Here is a 17,769-nt window from a genome sequence, read left to right on the forward strand (position 1 = left end):
CTGATATTTAGAAAAGGGCAGCTCAGATCCGATCCGATCTGCTCAGAGGCCCTGGTTTTGACTAGTAGTAGCAACGCGGACAATAGCCCTTCCCCATCGGTGCTGCAAGGATTCGGGGCAAGGTAGTATTTGTAGTAGTAGTACAACTACCTTGGCACGGAGACGTTGTGTGTAAGATTTCAAATCTCGGAGACCGAGATGCGGCCTTTTGCTCTGCTTGGTGTTGCTTCCGGCTCAGCGTCGCTGCTCCACCACGGAGCGGCCCCGCAGCGCTAAAGAATAACTTGAAGGTGAAGGAAGACGGCTATGAAGTAATTGGCTTTTGGCTTATGATTCCCGTCACATGTGAAGCAGATGTTGCTCTTGCACGTTCCACAACTTTTATCAAGTGTATTAGATTAAACCAAAACCCGCTATAGTTTACCCCCCTCTTCCCATCTGTACGGCATCCTCTATCGCGTATAACCCAAATGGCCTGCATGTAAGTACACATAAGTGAATAGTCCTCCTCTATACAAGTCTTTGCAATCTGAATGTGTCTTCTCCCAAAGTCCATGCCTCATCCCAGTAGTTGTCCAAAATCCCAAACGAAGAACAAAGCAAAGGCAAATACAAACAAAGATACAAAATAGAGAAAGCTTCACCCGCTACTGCTTAGGTATATCGAGACATTGCCCAGGCCCTCCTTGTCCCACGTACTGGCTCCGTCCGAGCCCTACGTGCCCCTTCGATCGCAGTATCCGGGCGCCTTGGGCTCCGAATTGGCCCAGCTCATAACGGTCAAGCTCGTGGTGTAGCCCATGGCGATGAGGCCAAAGATGCACAGTCCAATGTCCGAGTACCGCCAGAACCTAGATCGCGCGACGGCCTTGTAGTGGAGCAGAGGCTAAGGAAGAGCAAGGTCAGTCAATCGTAATGGAGAGGAGGAACGGCAGGAGATGGAACTCACAGGATAGATGTAGACCAACGGAATGCAGGCAAAGTTACCCACGAGCGCGACAAACTTGTCGAGATTGTCGGCACCGCCCCAGGCAATGGCGGCACACATCATCACGACGAAGAAGCGGAAGATGTTCTTCTGCCACTTGATCCACGGGTTGTACTTGCCGCTCCTCGTAAACAGCTCGGTTTCTGCGATACGGATCGCGGGGAAGATCTGCAGCGGCGTCGACAGCAGAATAGCCACCGAGTACAGGAGCTGCACGACGTTGACCATGCGGTTGTCCTGCGGCAGGTTGAGCAGGACGACGGTCTGCGTCTCGGAGCCGTACGCAGCGTACGAGATGGCGCCCATGACAGTGAAGAGGATGGTGATGATGATCATGACGAGGAACATGACCTTGGGGAACTTTTCCGGGTTCTTCATCGACTCTTGAATGGGGATGATGAGGCCAATGCCCTCAAAAGTGAAGATGGCCGTTCCGATAAAGAGCGTCCAGTCCCGCTGGTTGAACATGATAATATCGGCGAGGCCTTCGGCAGCGAGCGTCAGAACGTCGTAGTAGAAGAGGTATGCGAGTCCAATCAGGATGAAGGCGTCAGCAATCAGGGCCGTGAATCCAAGCTTGCCAATGTCTCGCAGGAGCGAAAAGGGCAGGAAGACGACCATCTGCATCAGAATCAGCATCGGGATGCTGATTGACGTGCGGCAGTTGGTCACGGCCAAGATAAAGGCCTGCAGGTTCTCAGAGGTGAAGACAATGTAAGCTGCGACGAATCCGATCTGGCTGAGGACAATCGAAGCCAGAATAATGGCGCGCATCCACTTTCCGTACAGAATACCACCCATGTCACCAAACGAGCCCTCGACCTTGAGCCGCGTCGTGACCAGGAGAACGAAGCAGTAGTAGCTCAGCAGCGCTACACCGAGGAGGACGAGGTTGCTGAAGAGCATGCCCCCGTTGAGGTAGGCACGCGGCAAGAACAAGACGCCGGTTCCGACAAAGGACTTGAGCAGCAGCAGAGCCGCGTTCATCTGGCTGTTCTGGCCGCTGCCGCCACGCGTCTTTCTCTTCCGCTTCTTCTTCGAAGGGCCCAGCAGCGCGCTGTCTTCCATGGGTTCCTCGTCTTCTTCCTCCTCCTCATCCGCGCCGGATTGGAAGTATTCGTTGGGGCCGAGGACCTCGTCGTCTTCCTCCAGTTCTTCACCAGCAAAGTGGCCATAGATGGACAGGAATTCGAGAAAACTCGACGTGAACAGCGGCCGATTGCTACCGGGAGAATCAGCGCCCCCATAGCCGTCTTCAGGATGCCCCGAAGGGCTGATGACATTTCTTCGGAGATGATTCCTTCGGAAGCCACCCGGCACCTTGATGGAGCTGATGTCGAGCGTGTCGCTTTCAGGCTCGGGCCTCGAGTGGTCGAAACTCTTGCTGCGCTGCATCTTTGTCCTAGCTTCTGCCTGCTCGGTCCATTTGTAGATACCCCGTGTCACGTCCCCACCTTGCAGACGCAGACTCGAGAACTCGTCGTCGTGCAGGCCGGTAGTACCAAAGCCGAAATCGGCCGTCTGCTTGCCCTTGCCAGTTTCCGATGACGCCTCTGATGTGGGATTCTCCATCTCGCTGGGCTGCACCAGATGCCTCTTGATGATCTCCGGGTCTTCGTAGGGACCCGTGCTCTCGGCCCCAGGGCGACCTCTCGAGTCGAAGGAGCCATAATTTGTCGGTGTGGCAGAGCGGCCGATTCCCGAGGGAGACAATGGACGGAGCGGCGGTGTGCCAACGCGGCCTGAAGGAGTGCCGTGTCGTGGCGGCGTTTGCCCCAAGGAGTCGGACAAGGCCGCAGCCAGAGCAGACACCCCAGGACCTTGGGCGAAGGACGAAGCATCGCCGGACGCGCCGCCTTCGGGTCTTGCGAAGCCGGGACGGGGCGAGCCACTCCTCATGGGCGACCCGGACCGGATCGGCTCGGCAAGTCTGGCAGTGACTTCTTCTCGAGGCAGAGACGACGAGAACGGCCGCTGCTGGGAGAGGCTGGGCGAAGAAGACATGGGGACGGGGGACTGGGCCACCAACCCGCTTCTCGACGGTGACGACATTCTAGTCTGTTCTCTTTCTGCTCGTCTGTGGTAGCTGCGTTCTTTCTCGCTGGATTCAAGCCTTGTTCGCTATCGCATATCGGTCTGTCAAAGGAGAGATGCGTCTGGCCTGGGCGTGCTGAAGGAACCAGCCTCGATCGCGAGGGAGACTCGGTGACAACCCAAAAGAGCGGCAGATAAGGATCAAGGGACGGCGCCTAGGCGTGAGACTCGCAGATTAGGGTGACGAAGCGAGGTCGCGCCGGATGCTGCCTGGAGTAGAAGATGCTCGAGCACGGAGATGGAAATGAAGAGTGAAGGATGAAGGTAGAAGTGCAAGCTAAAAGGTCATGGAAAGGTAATCTCGAGCTATTAGTATCGATGACTGAAGGTTTGGGGCTGCTGCTCCGTCAACTGCCTGCCAAAAGGTCCTTGAGGTGCGCTACCAAATGACGGAGAAGCCACGCTAAGCCGCCTTGGCGGGTACGGGATACACAGTCGGAGAGGCCAGGAACGGGGGCGGGTGCAGGTACGAAGTACCGGTACCTCTGCACCACAGGCGCTCCCTACAGCGGCCTGTGGCGGTCGCCGCACAGCTGAAGCGCTCCAGGCGCGTTTTCTAGGGACCCGTCACCACCAAACACCGCCCCCCAGCGATCACGTCGGGTGACTGGCAGGGGCTCGGCGGTGGGCCTCCAGCGGTGACCGCCCAAGATCGGCTCGATTTGCAGGGAGAGCGAGTCGAGGTACTTGTACTTGCGTCCATCGACGGATGCACCGCCTGAAGCGGCAGCTGAGAGGCAGGGCCTACACTCGCACAAAACCAATGCAGTGTTGATTGATTTCCATCCACAACCGCATCGAATCTCGTCCAATCCGGCCAGCACGCAACCACTGATTCGCGCGAATAAATAACCGCAGAAGCAAAAGAACCGTTCCAGCGGGTACCGGGCCCAGAGCAAGGATGAGCGGGCTGGACTTTGAGGACCCTCGACGCGACGACCAGTCGGTTCAAGCTGGCTGGCCGTGGGAAGGGTGCTGAACGGAGGATTGGATGATATAATACTGCACATGGATGCTGCAAACATAAGCCTCGACTGCCATTCCTGCGGGTGCATCCAGGCTTATCGTGAGACCCGGTCGTGGCCAAGAGCGGAGAGCTCTACAGATCCGAGACAGCAACTGTTGGGTTTACTAGGTAGTACTCTACGACACATGGAGCATCATCGCGGCAGTCAATCCGAGACAGCTGATTGCTCCGTCTGCTATCAAGGGTGAATGCGGAGTAGTACTACGAAGTACAGAGCTGCAAGACTCGATATTCGATGGTCACGCCGTGTCGAGTCTGCTGGAGATAGCACTGACACACGCAGCACGATGCCGTACTTGGGTACCACGCAGGGAGGGAGAGCAGAGGCCAGACAGCCACAAAATGATATCCCAAAGGAAATTCAATTCGCAAGACCGGCCGATGTCAGCCACCAAGGGCCAAACAACCGCGCCTCCGGATAACAACGGGCAAGTCTTAATTGGACGACAACGTTATCAGCGCCCGCGAGCCAGTATGCGGCATGTCTGTACGCAGGATGATTGATTGTGACTTATCACGAGGCTGTCGGCTGCTGACGCTGGGATTGGGCTTGGACTTGGAAGGCTTGGATCTGGTGATAACCAGCCATGCTGCCCATCCATTGATGGATCCATCCCTCCATCCGGCCGAAATCGTGCCCATGGGGTAGTTCAGATGGCTTGGTCATGCTGGACGCCTCGAAATCGCATCAACACCAATGACAGACGGGACGAGCCGATGGATATGTGTTAATACGACAAGTGCTGCCGCACCAGATGGAGGATGGTCTGCTGAATATTTCAGTACGGACGGGCTTTGGTATACATATTCTACCAGCAAACCAGGCAGCGATACTGCCTACGTTTAGCATTTGCGTTTCTTTCGATGCCGTTACTGTGCACCTTGATCGCCTTCTTCACCAGCAGATTCCTCGACCAGCACCAATAAACGGCCAGTAGCAGCTCAGCGGACGATTCCATGCACCACGATGGATTTCCTGGCTCGGAATGCCGTCATGGCGCGTGATAATTGGAGCGGGGCGACAAGGATGATCATCGCGCATATGCGTGACAGCCCGCTGTTGACTCTTGCTTGACTGACAGAATCCATGCCCAGGCTGCTACTTCATGTGCCATTACGAAGCAACCAAGATTCGCAGTGTTGACGATCTGGGATCTGGGCTTCAGGTTCGCATTTTACCTTTGGAAAAGAGCTGGTGTTGACGGAATGTCGCAGCCCTACCGTCGCATCGAGCACAACCATCGGTATTATATCGTCACCCTCTTCTGGGAGTGGTCCTATAGCCTCAGCCAACTAGCGACAAGGACAAGGACCACAAACTGCCCGCAAATCGAGCTCTTTATTTGATACGTCCCGCAAAAGCCGGCTGGAGATCAACTTGCCCGCGCTAGGATGACGGTGGCCACCCTCCCACTGCTATGTACGGCGCTGACATTTCCCACCTGATCTCGAGGTTCCTCAGACCAGAGGTTCGATGCTAGCACCCTTGGATGGTCGATCGAAGAGTCGATTTAGCACCAAAAGCGTATGGCCCAAGCCGTTGTCCGTCACAAGCGCCGGTTCGCAGACAAACCAAACTCCATACATGGCCCAAACCCAGCGAACAGCATGACGAGAATTGCTTCACTCAGATCAAAAGAAAGACTTGATATCGCCTCTGGGGTGGAAACAGTCCTGATGTGACAAGAGCGTGCATATTCCTCATGCACAACAACAGCTTCAAACCGGATTCTGGCGGCGAGATTTACATAACGAGATGCCACCAGCACGATGGCGTCGATGGCAAATGGCTCTCTCAACGGCTGCCCCGCTGCAGATCCCCGACCCGTGGTATGACGCCGGTCTTGGTTGACTGAAGATTAACGGCATTTGGTCACTGGCATCTTTAGTTTTAGCAGCTTCTCGGGCATTGATATGGGCTTGGTCGCCATCGTGGGCGCTGCCCGTTGGCTTCTGATAGCATCTCTAGCAATCTGTCTGTGTCGTCGGCATTGCGGTGGAGGATGCTCTGTGTTTGTGTATTGCCTCTTCCTCTCTTCTCTCGCTTTTCCAACCTCATCTTGACTTGTTCACCACCCCCATTTATTACGCTTCACTAGGCTATGATGCCCGCGGTCAAATCTCACCTGAGACATTGGCCAACATAGGTAGCCTTCGCTAGGAGGGAGGCACTCTGGAATTCGTCACCCCGAGGACGCCTGCGATTTCTTTTTAATCGAACCAAGAGCCTCACGACGAACCTCGCACCCGCCATGCCTCATCCGCCGTCAGAAAGAAAAGGATCCTTGACGATGGCGATGGATCAAGACAAGGCCGCTGGGCACGGCAAGCTGGGCACCGTCTCCGGTGTCTACATCCCGGTCTGTCTCAACATCCTGAGCATCCTCATGTTCCTCAGATTCGGCCAAGTGCTCGGACAAGTTGGCTTCATTGGCATTCTAGGTAAGCAGCAAGTGAAATGCGCCCTGTACTTTCTCGCTCAGTTCCAACCAGTCTCGTCGCCTCAGGTCTGCTTCTCGCCGCCTACTGCATCGATCTGCTCACTGTCCTGTCTCTTTCCGCCATTGCCTCCAATGGAGAAGTCAAGGGCGGAGGCGCCTACTACATGATCTCCAGGTCCCTGGGTCCGGAATTTGGTGGCTCAATCGGCATATTGTTCTACTTGGCCCAGGCTCTGAATACCGCAATGAACGTCGTCGGTCTCATTGACTGCCTCAGGCTCAACCTGGGTTCTAGTTTCCCTCAGGGGTATTGGTCAGGCTATGGGCTCCAGACAGCCGCCTTGATGTTGTGTACAGGTCTTTGTCTGCTTGGCTCTTCGGCCTTTTCCAAGGCCTCGAATGCATTGCTCATTATTCTTGCCGTTTCCATCGCGAGCATCCCGGTGTCTGCCATCTTCAAGGCCCCGTTTGAGGATGCCACGGCTGGGATCAAGTTTACGGGTATCAGCATCGATACCCTCCTTGGCAACTTTGCGCCACGACCTTCTGAGGGCAGTTATGAGGGCATCAAGACGTTTCGTAACCTCTTTGGTGTTCTCTTCCCGTGAGTACTCTACCGCTGATGTCTTCTCGAAATCGTATCACTGACGGTCTGTTGATAAAGAGCGACGTCGGGCATATTTGCAGGGGCTTCCATGTCTGGAGATCTACGCAATCCAAGCAAGGCGATTCCAAAGGGAACGTTATGGGCCACCCTCACAACGTTCATCGCTTACTTCACGGTCATCATTTCCATGGCTGCGGCCACCACCCACGAGTCATTCCTCGCCAACGACAATGTCATAACTCTCACGAGCTTGTACGCCCCTATCATTCTGGCCGGCGAATGTGCCGTTACCTTCTTCTCGGCTCTCATGGGAGTCATCGGCTCGGCCAAGTTATTTCAGGCGCTTGCTCGCGACAAGCTGCTCCCTGGCCTGTCGCTCTTTGGAAGGGGGTCTCAGAGTGGCGACGAGCCTTTCTTTGCTATACTCCTAACCTACTGCATTGCTCAAGTGGCCCTTTTCGCGGATTTGAACCAGATTGCCACGCTCATCTCGATGGGTTACCAGGTCAGTCAGCCGGAAGGGATACATCCATCTTACGCTATTGATGTTGGTGACTGACAACCTGAAAAGATGACTTTCTTTGTCATGAACCTAGCATGCTTCCTCTTGAAGATCGGATCGGCTCCTAATTTCAGACCAAGCTTTCAGCTGTTTAGTGCAGAAACTGCTTTCCTTGGAAGCCTCATGTCTGCGGCAGCAATGTTCTTCATCGATGAAACATATGCTTCAACGGCAATCTGCGCTCTTGTCCTGGTATTCGTACTGATTCACTATCTCTGCCCACCAAAGCACTGGGGCGACGTCTCTCAGAACCTCATCTACCACCAAGTCAGAAAGTATCTGCTGAGGTTAAAGCCTGAGCATATCAAATTCTGGAGACCGCAGATCATTCTCCTCGTCAACAACCCCCGGCGGCAGGCCAAGTTGATTCAATTTTGCAACTCCCTGAAGAAGGGCTCGCTTTACATATTGGGTCATGTCATCGTGACGGATGACTTCCATTCGGGAGTCCACGAGGCGAAACTGCAGCAAGCGGCCTGGACACGATACATATCCGAGTTCTCCAGGATCAAAGCGTTTGTGCAGCTCACAATGTCACCATCCATCAATTGGGGTATTCGAAATCTCATCTTATCGTCGGGACTCGGCGGCATGCGCCCTAACATCGCCATCATGGGGTTTTACAACATGGACGACCTACGAAGATCCAGCCATCGACTGAGGGTACCCGATATTCCAATGGCTCCAGCTTCCAAGATGAATCGGCCGCCGAGATCCCAGGGGAAAGCAACCAGGAGGCGCCGCGGCGATACATCTGCTCAAATGTTGAAAGGCTTCCTCCCCACTGATGCAATTCGCACAGAAGACATGATGTCCCCTACAGAATATATGACAGCTCTGGAGGACTTGGCTCTGGTCTATCGACTGAACGTGGCTGTTGCGTACGGATTTGAGAGCTTGGAAACGCCTCGAAAGGACGGGTCCAACACGAAAAAGTACATTGATTTGTGGCCCATCCAAATGTCTGCCGAGGTTTCATCCGAGGGCAGGAGCATGTTGACATCCAACTTTGATACCTGTAGGTCCAACTACATATAATTACTGTCGAGACGTATGAGTGTTCAGTATGGCTGACCTATGTCGACAGACACGCTGATTCTGCAACTGGGTCATATTCTTCACAGCGTTCAGAATTGGAAACGGGTATATATACCACGGGTCATGGTCTTTGTCGAATACGAAAGCGAGGTCGAGGAAGAAATGGCACGAGTCAAGACGCTCCTAGAGAAGCTGCGTATCGATGCTGAGGTCCGTGTGTTCTGGTTGGCTTCCGGGCAGCTGGACACATACGAACGCATCATCAACGGCCGAGGTAGTAGCCTGGACTGCGAGATTGTCGTCGGCGACGCACTGAGAGACGAAGAGTGGTGGAACGACTTGGAAGACTTTCGCGGAAAATCCGAGCCCATGACAACAAGTCAGGAGTTTTCACATATGGTACACATTCTTACTTCGACCGCCGGACGGCCTGGAGTCTACAATCCGCATGAAGAGCCGGAGTCCCAGCGGCGGCGGTCCAGCCTCGTGGGCATTCCCGGAATGTCCAGGAGGCCGAATATCGGCTCTCTATCTAAAATGGGCATCACCATGGGAATGCACACTCACCACTTGAATGAAGAGGTCTTTGGGGAATCTGATTCGGAATACGAAAGCGGTAGCGATACAGATACCATGGACATGGTAGGGTCAGTCATAGATCCATCATTGCCAGAGATGTCCTCTCACTTTCCACAAGCGACACCTTCAGCTCCAAGAATACGCGGGCATGACTCTTTGGAACTGGTAGCTGGATCAGGAGATTACATGAACGGTAATGTTCAAGATACCCCCTCATACGGGACAATGTCAACGTCTCGAGGCTTCTCACAAACCCATAGCAGGCAAGAGTCAGTCAATACGCCAGCCTTCAGACGAATCCCGGAGGTGGATCTGGATGCAACCCCCCGAGCGAATAATCGACAAAGGAGCAGCTTCAAGATCGACATCAAAAGCATAGAGTCTTTCCCTAATCTGGATCAACTGGCAATCCCAGAGTCCCAACCCAGCACCTACCGGCCAAGCAGTCCTACAAAATCGTCTGAGAACCGATATTCAGGGGACGACGACACATCGACCCCCCGACCAGGGCTGTCTCGACAGTCATCTGCGGCTCGGTTTTCAAGCCGGCCAGTTCCTGAAATGAGAATCACGACAGACGAGACAGGATCGAGGATTGGATTCGCTGCCACGAATGCCTCGAGCCCCGCGACCCCCAAGACAGACCGCCCGACGTTTTCTCAGCAGTCTTCGCTGGGGAAGTTCTCCACGCAGCCGCTGCCAGAACCAAGGAGACAAGGCGTGCGGGCGACTTCATACACCGAGCAGCCAACGTATTACTCGCGCTCAAGCACACAGATTCAGTCTCGGTACCGCGCTTCGCAGTCTCGGCGAGAATCACACACTTCTCCCTTTGGCCAAGGAGACGTGAGCTTAAACATGCCCGAGCTGGAGCAATCATACAGATTCGACAGGGACTCAAACTACGCAGACGGTGCCCCCTACTCTACGCAGAGTGTTGCCTTGTCCTTTAATGATCTGCCCAGTCGAGCGCAGCACCTCATCCTTAATGAGCTGATGCGGCAGAATTCCAAGGATACGGCCGTTCTGCTGAGCACACTCCCGATTCCCATTGAGGGGACGTATCAGGACACCGATCGGACGATTCAGTACCTTTCGGACGTTGAGCTGTTGTGTCACGATCTTCCGCCTACTCTTTTGGTGCTGAGCAATAACATGACGGTGACAGTGAGCTTATAGAAGTCTGGATTTTGAGGCGTTTGGCCGGAGTTTTTTGTCCATGAGACAGGGAATGTGTCATATTCGATCATTTATCATGGAACATGTGCTTTTTAGGTGCCGGGTCAGCGAATCGGTGTTCCAAGGCTTTTCACTCTTTGTACATGATGGGCATGGAAGGATAGTGCCAAGATTGCTGAATACCAAATGAAGAACATCACATGCTGTATCGATGAGAGCTGTTCAAGAACGGTTGTTTGCATCGATGCCAGTCACATGAACACATTGCAAACAACAGCGAAACAATGAAGTTGTTCACTCCCAGCTCCATTTCAATACAAAATCAACCAGCCGGATCTGATGGTCGCCTCGTGGGAACGAAGTAAAGTGGCATCCTTTACACTTGTATGAAATGCATCTCTTCAAGGTCAGCAAGTCCTCCAAGACGTCAAGGACTGCACAATGGCCACCCAATGCAACACATCTCAACAGGACAAAGGCAACCAAACGTCCAACACAGCACAGCCAAAGCGAAACCCGCGCTTCGCACAATTCCCCAAAGCCCCCGTAAAGCCCTCCTCCTCCTCGAAAGAAGATTCCGGGGAACCAGCTCGCGTAGAGCGCATACTTTTCTCTCCTCATGAAGAGAAGCAGCAGCAGCCGCCAAATCAGAATGGAGGTGAGAATGGCCGCTTGAAGCCGGGCATGGTGAGATTCGTCAGGGCGAGCCACAACTACAGGTATCCAAAGGCCAATGAGAAGAAAACAATCACCCGAGAGGGAAGAAGGAATGCTGCTGCAGCCGCCGCGCTTCTTCTCCCGAGCAGTGTCGTCCCCAACAACAATAACAACAACAACAACACGGCAGAGGACAAGGCGAGGCAGAGAACAAGACGTCGAGCATCTCAACACATACACTCGGCGCAACGGACTCGCGGACAAAAGAAGGCGGCATCATCCAAACCCCAGCTCACGATCAAACTGCCCGCTGCTGCTGCCGAACAATCGGGAGGACAACACTACTACTATCCATCGAAGCAATGGAGCAGGGTCCGCAGCATTCTCCCAGCATCAGGGAGTAGAGTCCCAGTGGCGAGGGCTGCGGCAGTTCGATTTCCTATGATGTCGCGCGAGGCATCACCGGATGAACAATCTTCTCCTTCTTCTTCTTCTCCGACAACGACGACGAGTAGTAATAGTAGTAGTAGTCCTTCTATACCGACATCGATACAAGTATGCTTCCTCTGTCGGGTTCCTTCACGGGGCGAAGAAGGCAAGGACGGGCTCTGCAATGCTTGCAAAACGGAATATACAATGCCTCCTAATGGACTACATGATAATGATGGAAACGACGACGACGACGACGATGTCGATGAGGACCGGGGCGGGATACATGATCCGCCTCGCTCGTACTCGAGTTCGATTTATTCAGATTCAAGTTCGGTTTACTCGATGGACGCGAGGACGCCCGTCAACGACGATGCTTTGACGGTGTCGACGGCGTCGCTGGATGGTGTTGAAGATTCGGTTCTGCTTGTGTCCCCGTGTCCAACCGTGGGGAAGGCATGTGTATCAGAGACAGGGATGCAGGCAATATACCCCGGACGGCATGGGAAGAGAGGCGCTGGAACTGGGTCTCCGGATCTGTATGATCTCGACTGGGCAGAGTACTACTTCAACGATACATATTTTGCTGACGTGAAAGGGGTTTGGGGGTGACGACTCGTCAGAAAGACATAAAAGTTAGCACAAATAGGGAGAAGGAGAGCAAATGCCCAAAGAGAAACCCGTTCTGAGGTATATGCCAAATCTCGTAGTCTATGTGCTCATCGTACTGCCCCATCATTCTCAATCGTCTATATCAACGCCATCTACAAAATCCGCTTCACAACCAACTCCCCTTTATCCCCGCCTTCTAACTCTAGCAACCCGCCAGCCTCTAGCTTCTTCTTCCACTTATTGCTCTCGTACCGTCCCAAAATCATCGTCAATCGTAATACTACGCCGCTGCTCGAAGAATGCTCCTCCGCGCTCTCGGCCAACGGGGTAAACGTCCATCGTCCGAAAGCCCAGTTCAAGATGTACCGGCCCCGGGGACTGGCCTCGGGTTGCGGCACGTCTGGATCCGAGTTCTTGGGCGTGTCTGACAGCGTGAGGACGGCCTTGATGCGGTAGGCTTCGTCCTTGGGGGCCGACCGGAGGAAATTGAGCAGCTTGGCTGTTGAGACGGCGGCGGCGCCGCTGCTGGCTTTGAGCTCGACTGAGAGCACCTCCACCTCGCTCTGGTGACTGTGGCCATGGTCGTGCTTATGGGCATCGCCATTCGTTTGACGATCATGACTGTGCTCTCCGTCGACGTCCACCTCCGTCAACTGCCTGGCCAGGCCCCCATCAATGCCAAATACCAAGCCCATATCAACCCGCCCCCTGTCGCTCTTGACTCGGGCCACATCCACATCCAAGTCGCCCACTCTATCCAGACAATACTCGTACCGGTCCTCGCCCGCAGTCTCCCACTTGTTGAACACAATGAGATCCGTGTACCGCGCCTGGATCTTGGCCGTGTAGCTCGTGTCCTCGTATCCCTTCCAGTTCTCCACGTCAATCACGCTGATGACTCCGTCGAGGACGTACTTGCCCGTGTCCCTGGCGATCCGATTCACCTCGAGGGCGAGCGTCGCCGGGAACGCGGACCCGCTCGTCTCGATGATGATGCGATCCGGCGCGACGGTGCTCTCGAGCTCGGCGAGCGCGGGGCCGAGCTGGCCCACGAGGTTGCAGCAGATGCAGCCGTTGAGCAGCTCCTGGACGCCGGAGATGGCCGAGCTCGAGGCCAGCTGGGAGTCTACCGCGAGGTCGCCGAATTCGTTCTTGAGCAGGGCGAGCTTGTAGGAGGGGTTCTGGGCGCGGAGCTGCGGGATGAGGTTGAGGATGAGCGTCGTCTTGCCTGAGCCCAGGAAGCCTGTGACGATGGTGATGGGAATCGGAGCCATTGTTGGCAGAAGCCCTTTGGCTTAGTCTCCGTGTCTATAGGGTCAAAGAATGAAAGAATGAACCAGAAGAGTAAGAAGTAGAGAAATTATTGGAAATAGAGCAAAGCAAGAGCACGAGCAAACACCACTTATACCACACTCATTCTATGCATGTCATGAGCAGAATATCGCGGGTTTAGAATACTCGAGACGATCTGCTTATCTTATCAGCAGCGAACGTTCAACCGCCAACACAAGTCCAAAGCGCCAAGGCCCCGCCAATCCTCACTAGCAGCGCCTCAGCCTCAGCCCTCCAGACGCTATAATTCCAGGCTCGACAGCAGGCCAAGGCCGCTGTAACAATGCCAAGTTTGCTGCCGATCGGGCGACCAGATCCTCACACTGAGTCTCAGCCTTGACGTCACAATTTCGCTGCAAGTTCGGCTGTCCAGCCGTGACATGGATACTATAAAGAATCCCCCAAGCAGACAAAGCTACAAGTCCATATTGCATTCTTCTGGCATATACGCGTACGCACCTGTTGTGCTTTATAACTGTCAAGACCAGATTGGTTACCTGTTCATCAGCATGCAGTCGTCCAAGAAAGATCACCAAGACGGCGCGGAGTCGACACCGTCGCCGACGTTCAAGGAGCAGCTCGATCAAGAGGCAGTTGAGAGCCGGACTCATCAGCACGAGAGCGAGAGCGGAGAGCAGCCGACTATCAAGGCTGTCGTTGACAAGAGTGAGTGTTTCTTATCCAGAAGAGAAGAGTTGTAATTTCACATGAATTGTGGTTACTCTTCTGTTTGGTTCACATGCTTCTTCGTCTGATGCTAACACACGCGACAGTCGCCCAGGCCATCCCAGCCTCCGTCCCCATCATCGGCGGCGCACATCATACAGACGACGACAAGGTGGAGCATCAGAAACCAGAGCCCGGGCTTCCTCCTCGTCGGCCGGAGCACGACACCCAGATTGAGGAATTCGTGAGGGAGCAGCATCGGAGCAACGAGCCCGAGATTGTGAGCTCTTCCAGGACGTGAAGGCTTCGTTCGCAGATGTCCATGCCCCTCGTTTCAGCAGAAAGTTTCTCTTGTATCAATAGCCGTCATCACGACTTGACTTTTTAGCTTGCTTTAATATAACTTGCCTGTAATCACAGGCTTTTACAAGCTTTTTCGAGACTTTTGTGCGTCGTTGATGATGATGGCTTTGTGCTACCAGAGATTCTGTGACGGTATTTTCGAAAATCACTGTCAAGTCTCTCCATAGGTAGATCTCAAGATATTACAGAAGCGAGGCAGCAATTCTACCAGCTTCACGAGCAATACCCGAGGATTTTACATGGCCTCAACAAGGGTCTGTGCAGCTGAAACTCTGCAATGGCCTCTCTACAAAGCCAATTCAGCCGCACATGAGCTCTACAGCAGCAAAGTTCGTTGCATGACGCACGGAAATTTCCAGCAGATCAAAACAGAACATCAAGCTTCTGGTAAGAAGCTGACATGTCCCCCCTTCTTGGCGTCTACCGCCCACTGAAAAGCGTTCATGGGAGAAACGTAGCGGCAGACTTCCTATATCCAAGGGTTTTACTCTTCTGAGCGTTTCCCACGAGGGGAAAGGCAACGCAACACCGTGGGTTAGCTGGGTGAGGGTCGTGGCAGCTCAGTTGGCTTTTTGATAAAGAAAAAGGAAAAGAAGAAAAATTTCAAAAAAGTTTAGCCGGCGGTTGTGGTTTTAAAGGGCTTGTGTGAGGGTGGGGCTTTGGATGCAAGTTGATGACTCAGCTGGATGTTTTGCAGAGATTGACAGATAAGGTACCAAAGTATCTTTTTCTAAGGTCCCACGGCATGCTCAGATGTACATACTACAATAAACCCGATATTCCAGGGCAAAAATGATAGACGAGGCATCACGATGAGGGTGTATGAGCACAGATGTCGTGAGGGTGTATTATTATGTGAATGTACGGTCTATAAGTATAGGTGATCAGTGTTATAAAAAGCGCCATCGTGTCATCGTCAAAAACGCCAGACTGCCCATCACGCCGACTCCGCCTTGAGGCCCTTTCCAAGCAGCTCGCCTCCCACTTCCGCAATCAGCGCCTCGTTGGGAAAGGCCTTCTTCTTCGCCAACACCGTTCCCTCGGCATCCAGAGCCCGGAGGAGGTCGGCAAGCTCTCCGTCCAGAGGCGTATAGTAGACCAGGTGGCCCAGTGCCGATAGCATGCCCTGAAGAGCTTCCGCCGACGTCTCTTCCTGGGCGATTGCCTCTACCACGGATGCTGCGAGCTCGATGAGGTGCTCGTCGGGTAATCTCGATCCAGCCTCGCCGAGCTTTGGTTTGCGGTCTGCCAGAGCTATGTTGAACAGGAGGGAGGACGCCGCCACGCGAGTGTTGCTATGGCTGTCGTCGAGGAAACTGCTTGATATAAGCGCCGTAATCGGTCCCCGAAGACGTTCGTTCCGCAAGATCTCGTCCGGGAACAAGGGAGTGGAGAAGAGATTGCATGCCATCTGCAACGTCACAAGGCGTAACGCGTATGGGCACTGGTCCTGCTTGTTGACGGCATCGAGAATGGTCACAACCGTCTTGTGCGCCGTCTCTTCGGCAAAATACCCGCTGACTCGGGGGTCGAGAAGAGCACAACGCAAAAGATCAACAATAGCAAACTTGAGTTCAACGGGCAGCTTTTCGATTGACTCCTGGAGGAAAGCGGCCATGTGCCCCATGTTTGGCAGCACCGCATCCAGAGCTTCACCCTTGGCACGGTCCTCAACAAATCGCTTCAGCTGCTGAACTTCGGGCTTGCTGGCCATCTCATCCCCCATCTTGGCTACCAGCTTCGATATCGGTGGTACCTTGGTAAACAACACAGGCTTCGTATTAGGATTGGCAAACGTGGGGAGACGGAGCTTCTCATGGGGATGGCGAACATGTGCCATCTGTACCAGCAGCTGGACATTCCCCCGCAGAGCAGCCTGGTCAGCGCCAGACCATCTGTTCTCTTGCTGCCCCTTGAGGAAAGTGATGAACGTGGGAGTTGCACTGATCGAATACTGACTGGCGACCAAGCTAGCCTGCGGTTGCGCAATGTCAATTTTGATAAAGATGGCCTTGCCGGCAAACTCATCGGCTAGTTCGTCGTACAAGGGATAGAGCATCTTGCACGGAGCGCAAGTGGCCGAGGTAAAGTAGACGACTGCGCAGGACCCCTTTGCTTGATCCAGAAGAGCTGTCAGTTCCGATTGACTGGTCACATTCTTGACCGACGAGGCCACCCTGCCGGGTGCGGTTGGCTGAGCACTCTGCTGCAGCCCCAGGATGGAGCCGTTTTGCCTGCTGGCGTTGACGCCTTGGGTGAGCTGCGGCATCAGCATGCGTCCAAACGGCGAGTCGAGGACTGCCTGTGGCATCTGTGAGATGTGGCTCGGGATGCCCTTGCCGAGGAGAAAGTTGGAGAATGCATCGGTGAAGTTGTTGCAGTTGTGGCGGAACAAGTCATATGCCTATTTGTTGGAGTCAGTCATGGCCTATTCCGTGTGAGAGGAAGAATTGGCAGCTACGCCATCATACCTCTATCGTAAAGATAGACCGTATTGACTCCAGATAGTCTTCAATCACGTCCATGGGGAGGTTCGTCTTGCCGAGATAGAGCCTCTCCATGGGCTGGCCCAGATGTGAAGTGCCTGGCACGATGGAGATGATGCCGCCGTCGTAGACATACTCGCGGCCCTGGAGCTCGATGGAGGTGTGATAGATGGCGTCGAGCTGGAACCCAAGAAGGCCCATGGACATTTGGCGGGCCAAGCCGCGGGAGAGGTCGTATACAAGGAGATGGACGTCCATGTCTGTCCGGCTTGATGAGAGGGCGGCTTGTGACGTCAATGAGGCTCTAGATGCAATTGGGATTCGCGGCTGAAGCGTCTTGACCGAATTTCTCCGACTCGAGGTATGCGTATTTTTGTAGAAAATGATCAAGTACTAGGTATGAGAGAAGGTTTGAGTTGTTCTGTCTACCTAGCTATCTATTGCACGTCAAGGCAGCAAATGGGTTACGCATCGATGAGGCTTCAGCAACGGCCCAAGAGTCGGGATTCGGGGTATAAACTCCGCCGCCTCAAGCAGAAGCGCGTGGAAAGATGCTGCGTCAACGGTGATAGAAATGTCAAGAGAGCTTACAGTAGCTTCATCAAGTACTTGATCTATTTCTCATCAATGTTTATTCGAGATGTCCTCTTGTGTCCTCTTCAATCCCATCATGTCCTCATCCTGCCACTTGGGCAACAACTCAACCACT

The 17,769-nt window shown here is 53.9% G+C and overlaps 6 protein-coding genes across 6 annotated transcripts; 3 read left to right on the forward strand and 3 right to left on the reverse strand.

Annotated features, from left to right (window-relative positions):
- Window positions 1-715: 715 nt before the first annotated feature.
- On the reverse strand, window positions 716-2,992 carry BBK36DRAFT_1156127 (transmembrane amino acid transporter protein; the record flags this gene model as incomplete). The annotated part of the gene is made up of 2 exons (XM_024893894.1): window positions 716-886; window positions 950-2,992. 2 exons carry the CDS (start codon window positions 2,990-2,992, stop codon window positions 716-718), a joined length of 2,214 nt encoding a protein of 737 aa, XP_024752878.1.
- Window positions 2,993-6,400: 3,408 nt separating this feature from the next.
- On the forward strand, window positions 6,401-10,515 carry BBK36DRAFT_1109501 (hypothetical protein; the record flags this gene model as incomplete). Its single annotated transcript, XM_024889485.1, has 6 exons — window positions 6,401-6,551; window positions 6,617-7,154; window positions 7,215-7,662; window positions 7,729-8,737; window positions 8,807-9,642; window positions 9,859-10,515. 6 exons carry the CDS (start codon window positions 6,401-6,403, stop codon window positions 10,513-10,515), a joined length of 3,639 nt encoding a protein of 1,212 aa, XP_024752879.1.
- Window positions 10,516-10,956: 441 nt separating this feature from the next.
- On the forward strand, window positions 10,957-12,213 carry BBK36DRAFT_1110257 (hypothetical protein; the record flags this gene model as incomplete). The annotated part of the gene is made up of 1 exon (XM_024889563.1): window positions 10,957-12,213. The coding sequence occupies one exon, from the start codon at window positions 10,957-10,959 to the stop codon at window positions 12,211-12,213; it is 1,257 nt and encodes a 418-aa protein (XP_024752880.1).
- Window positions 12,214-12,365: 152 nt separating this feature from the next.
- BBK36DRAFT_1137985 (cobW-domain-containing protein) lies at window positions 12,366-13,487 on the reverse strand (the record flags this gene model as incomplete). Its single annotated transcript, XM_024893209.1, has 1 exon — window positions 12,366-13,487. One exon carries the CDS (start codon window positions 13,485-13,487, stop codon window positions 12,366-12,368), a length of 1,122 nt encoding a protein of 373 aa, XP_024752881.1.
- Window positions 13,488-14,054: 567 nt separating this feature from the next.
- Window positions 14,055-14,512, forward strand: BBK36DRAFT_1110679 (hypothetical protein; the record flags this gene model as incomplete). Its single annotated transcript, XM_024889608.1, has 2 exons — window positions 14,055-14,211; window positions 14,319-14,512. 2 exons carry the CDS (start codon window positions 14,055-14,057, stop codon window positions 14,510-14,512), a joined length of 351 nt encoding a protein of 116 aa, XP_024752882.1.
- Window positions 14,513-15,445: 933 nt separating this feature from the next.
- On the reverse strand, window positions 15,446-17,521 carry BBK36DRAFT_1134256 (DUF862-domain-containing protein). The gene is made up of 4 exons (XM_024892246.1): window positions 17,503-17,521; window positions 17,046-17,360; window positions 15,510-16,978; window positions 15,446-15,463 (listed from the first exon to the last, which is right to left on the reverse strand). The coding sequence occupies exons 2-3, from the start codon at window positions 17,316-17,318 to the stop codon at window positions 15,512-15,514; spliced, it is 1,740 nt and encodes a 579-aa protein (XP_024752883.1). The 5' UTR covers window positions 17,319-17,360; window positions 17,503-17,521; the 3' UTR covers window positions 15,446-15,463; window positions 15,510-15,511.
- Between the last annotated feature and the right edge of the window lie 248 nt (window positions 17,522-17,769).

The sequence above is a fragment of the Trichoderma citrinoviride genome (assembly GCF_003025115.1).
Source record: "Trichoderma citrinoviride strain TUCIM 6016 unplaced genomic scaffold BBK36scaffold_2, whole genome shotgun sequence".
NCBI lineage: Eukaryota > Fungi > Ascomycota > Sordariomycetes > Hypocreales > Hypocreaceae > Trichoderma > Trichoderma citrinoviride.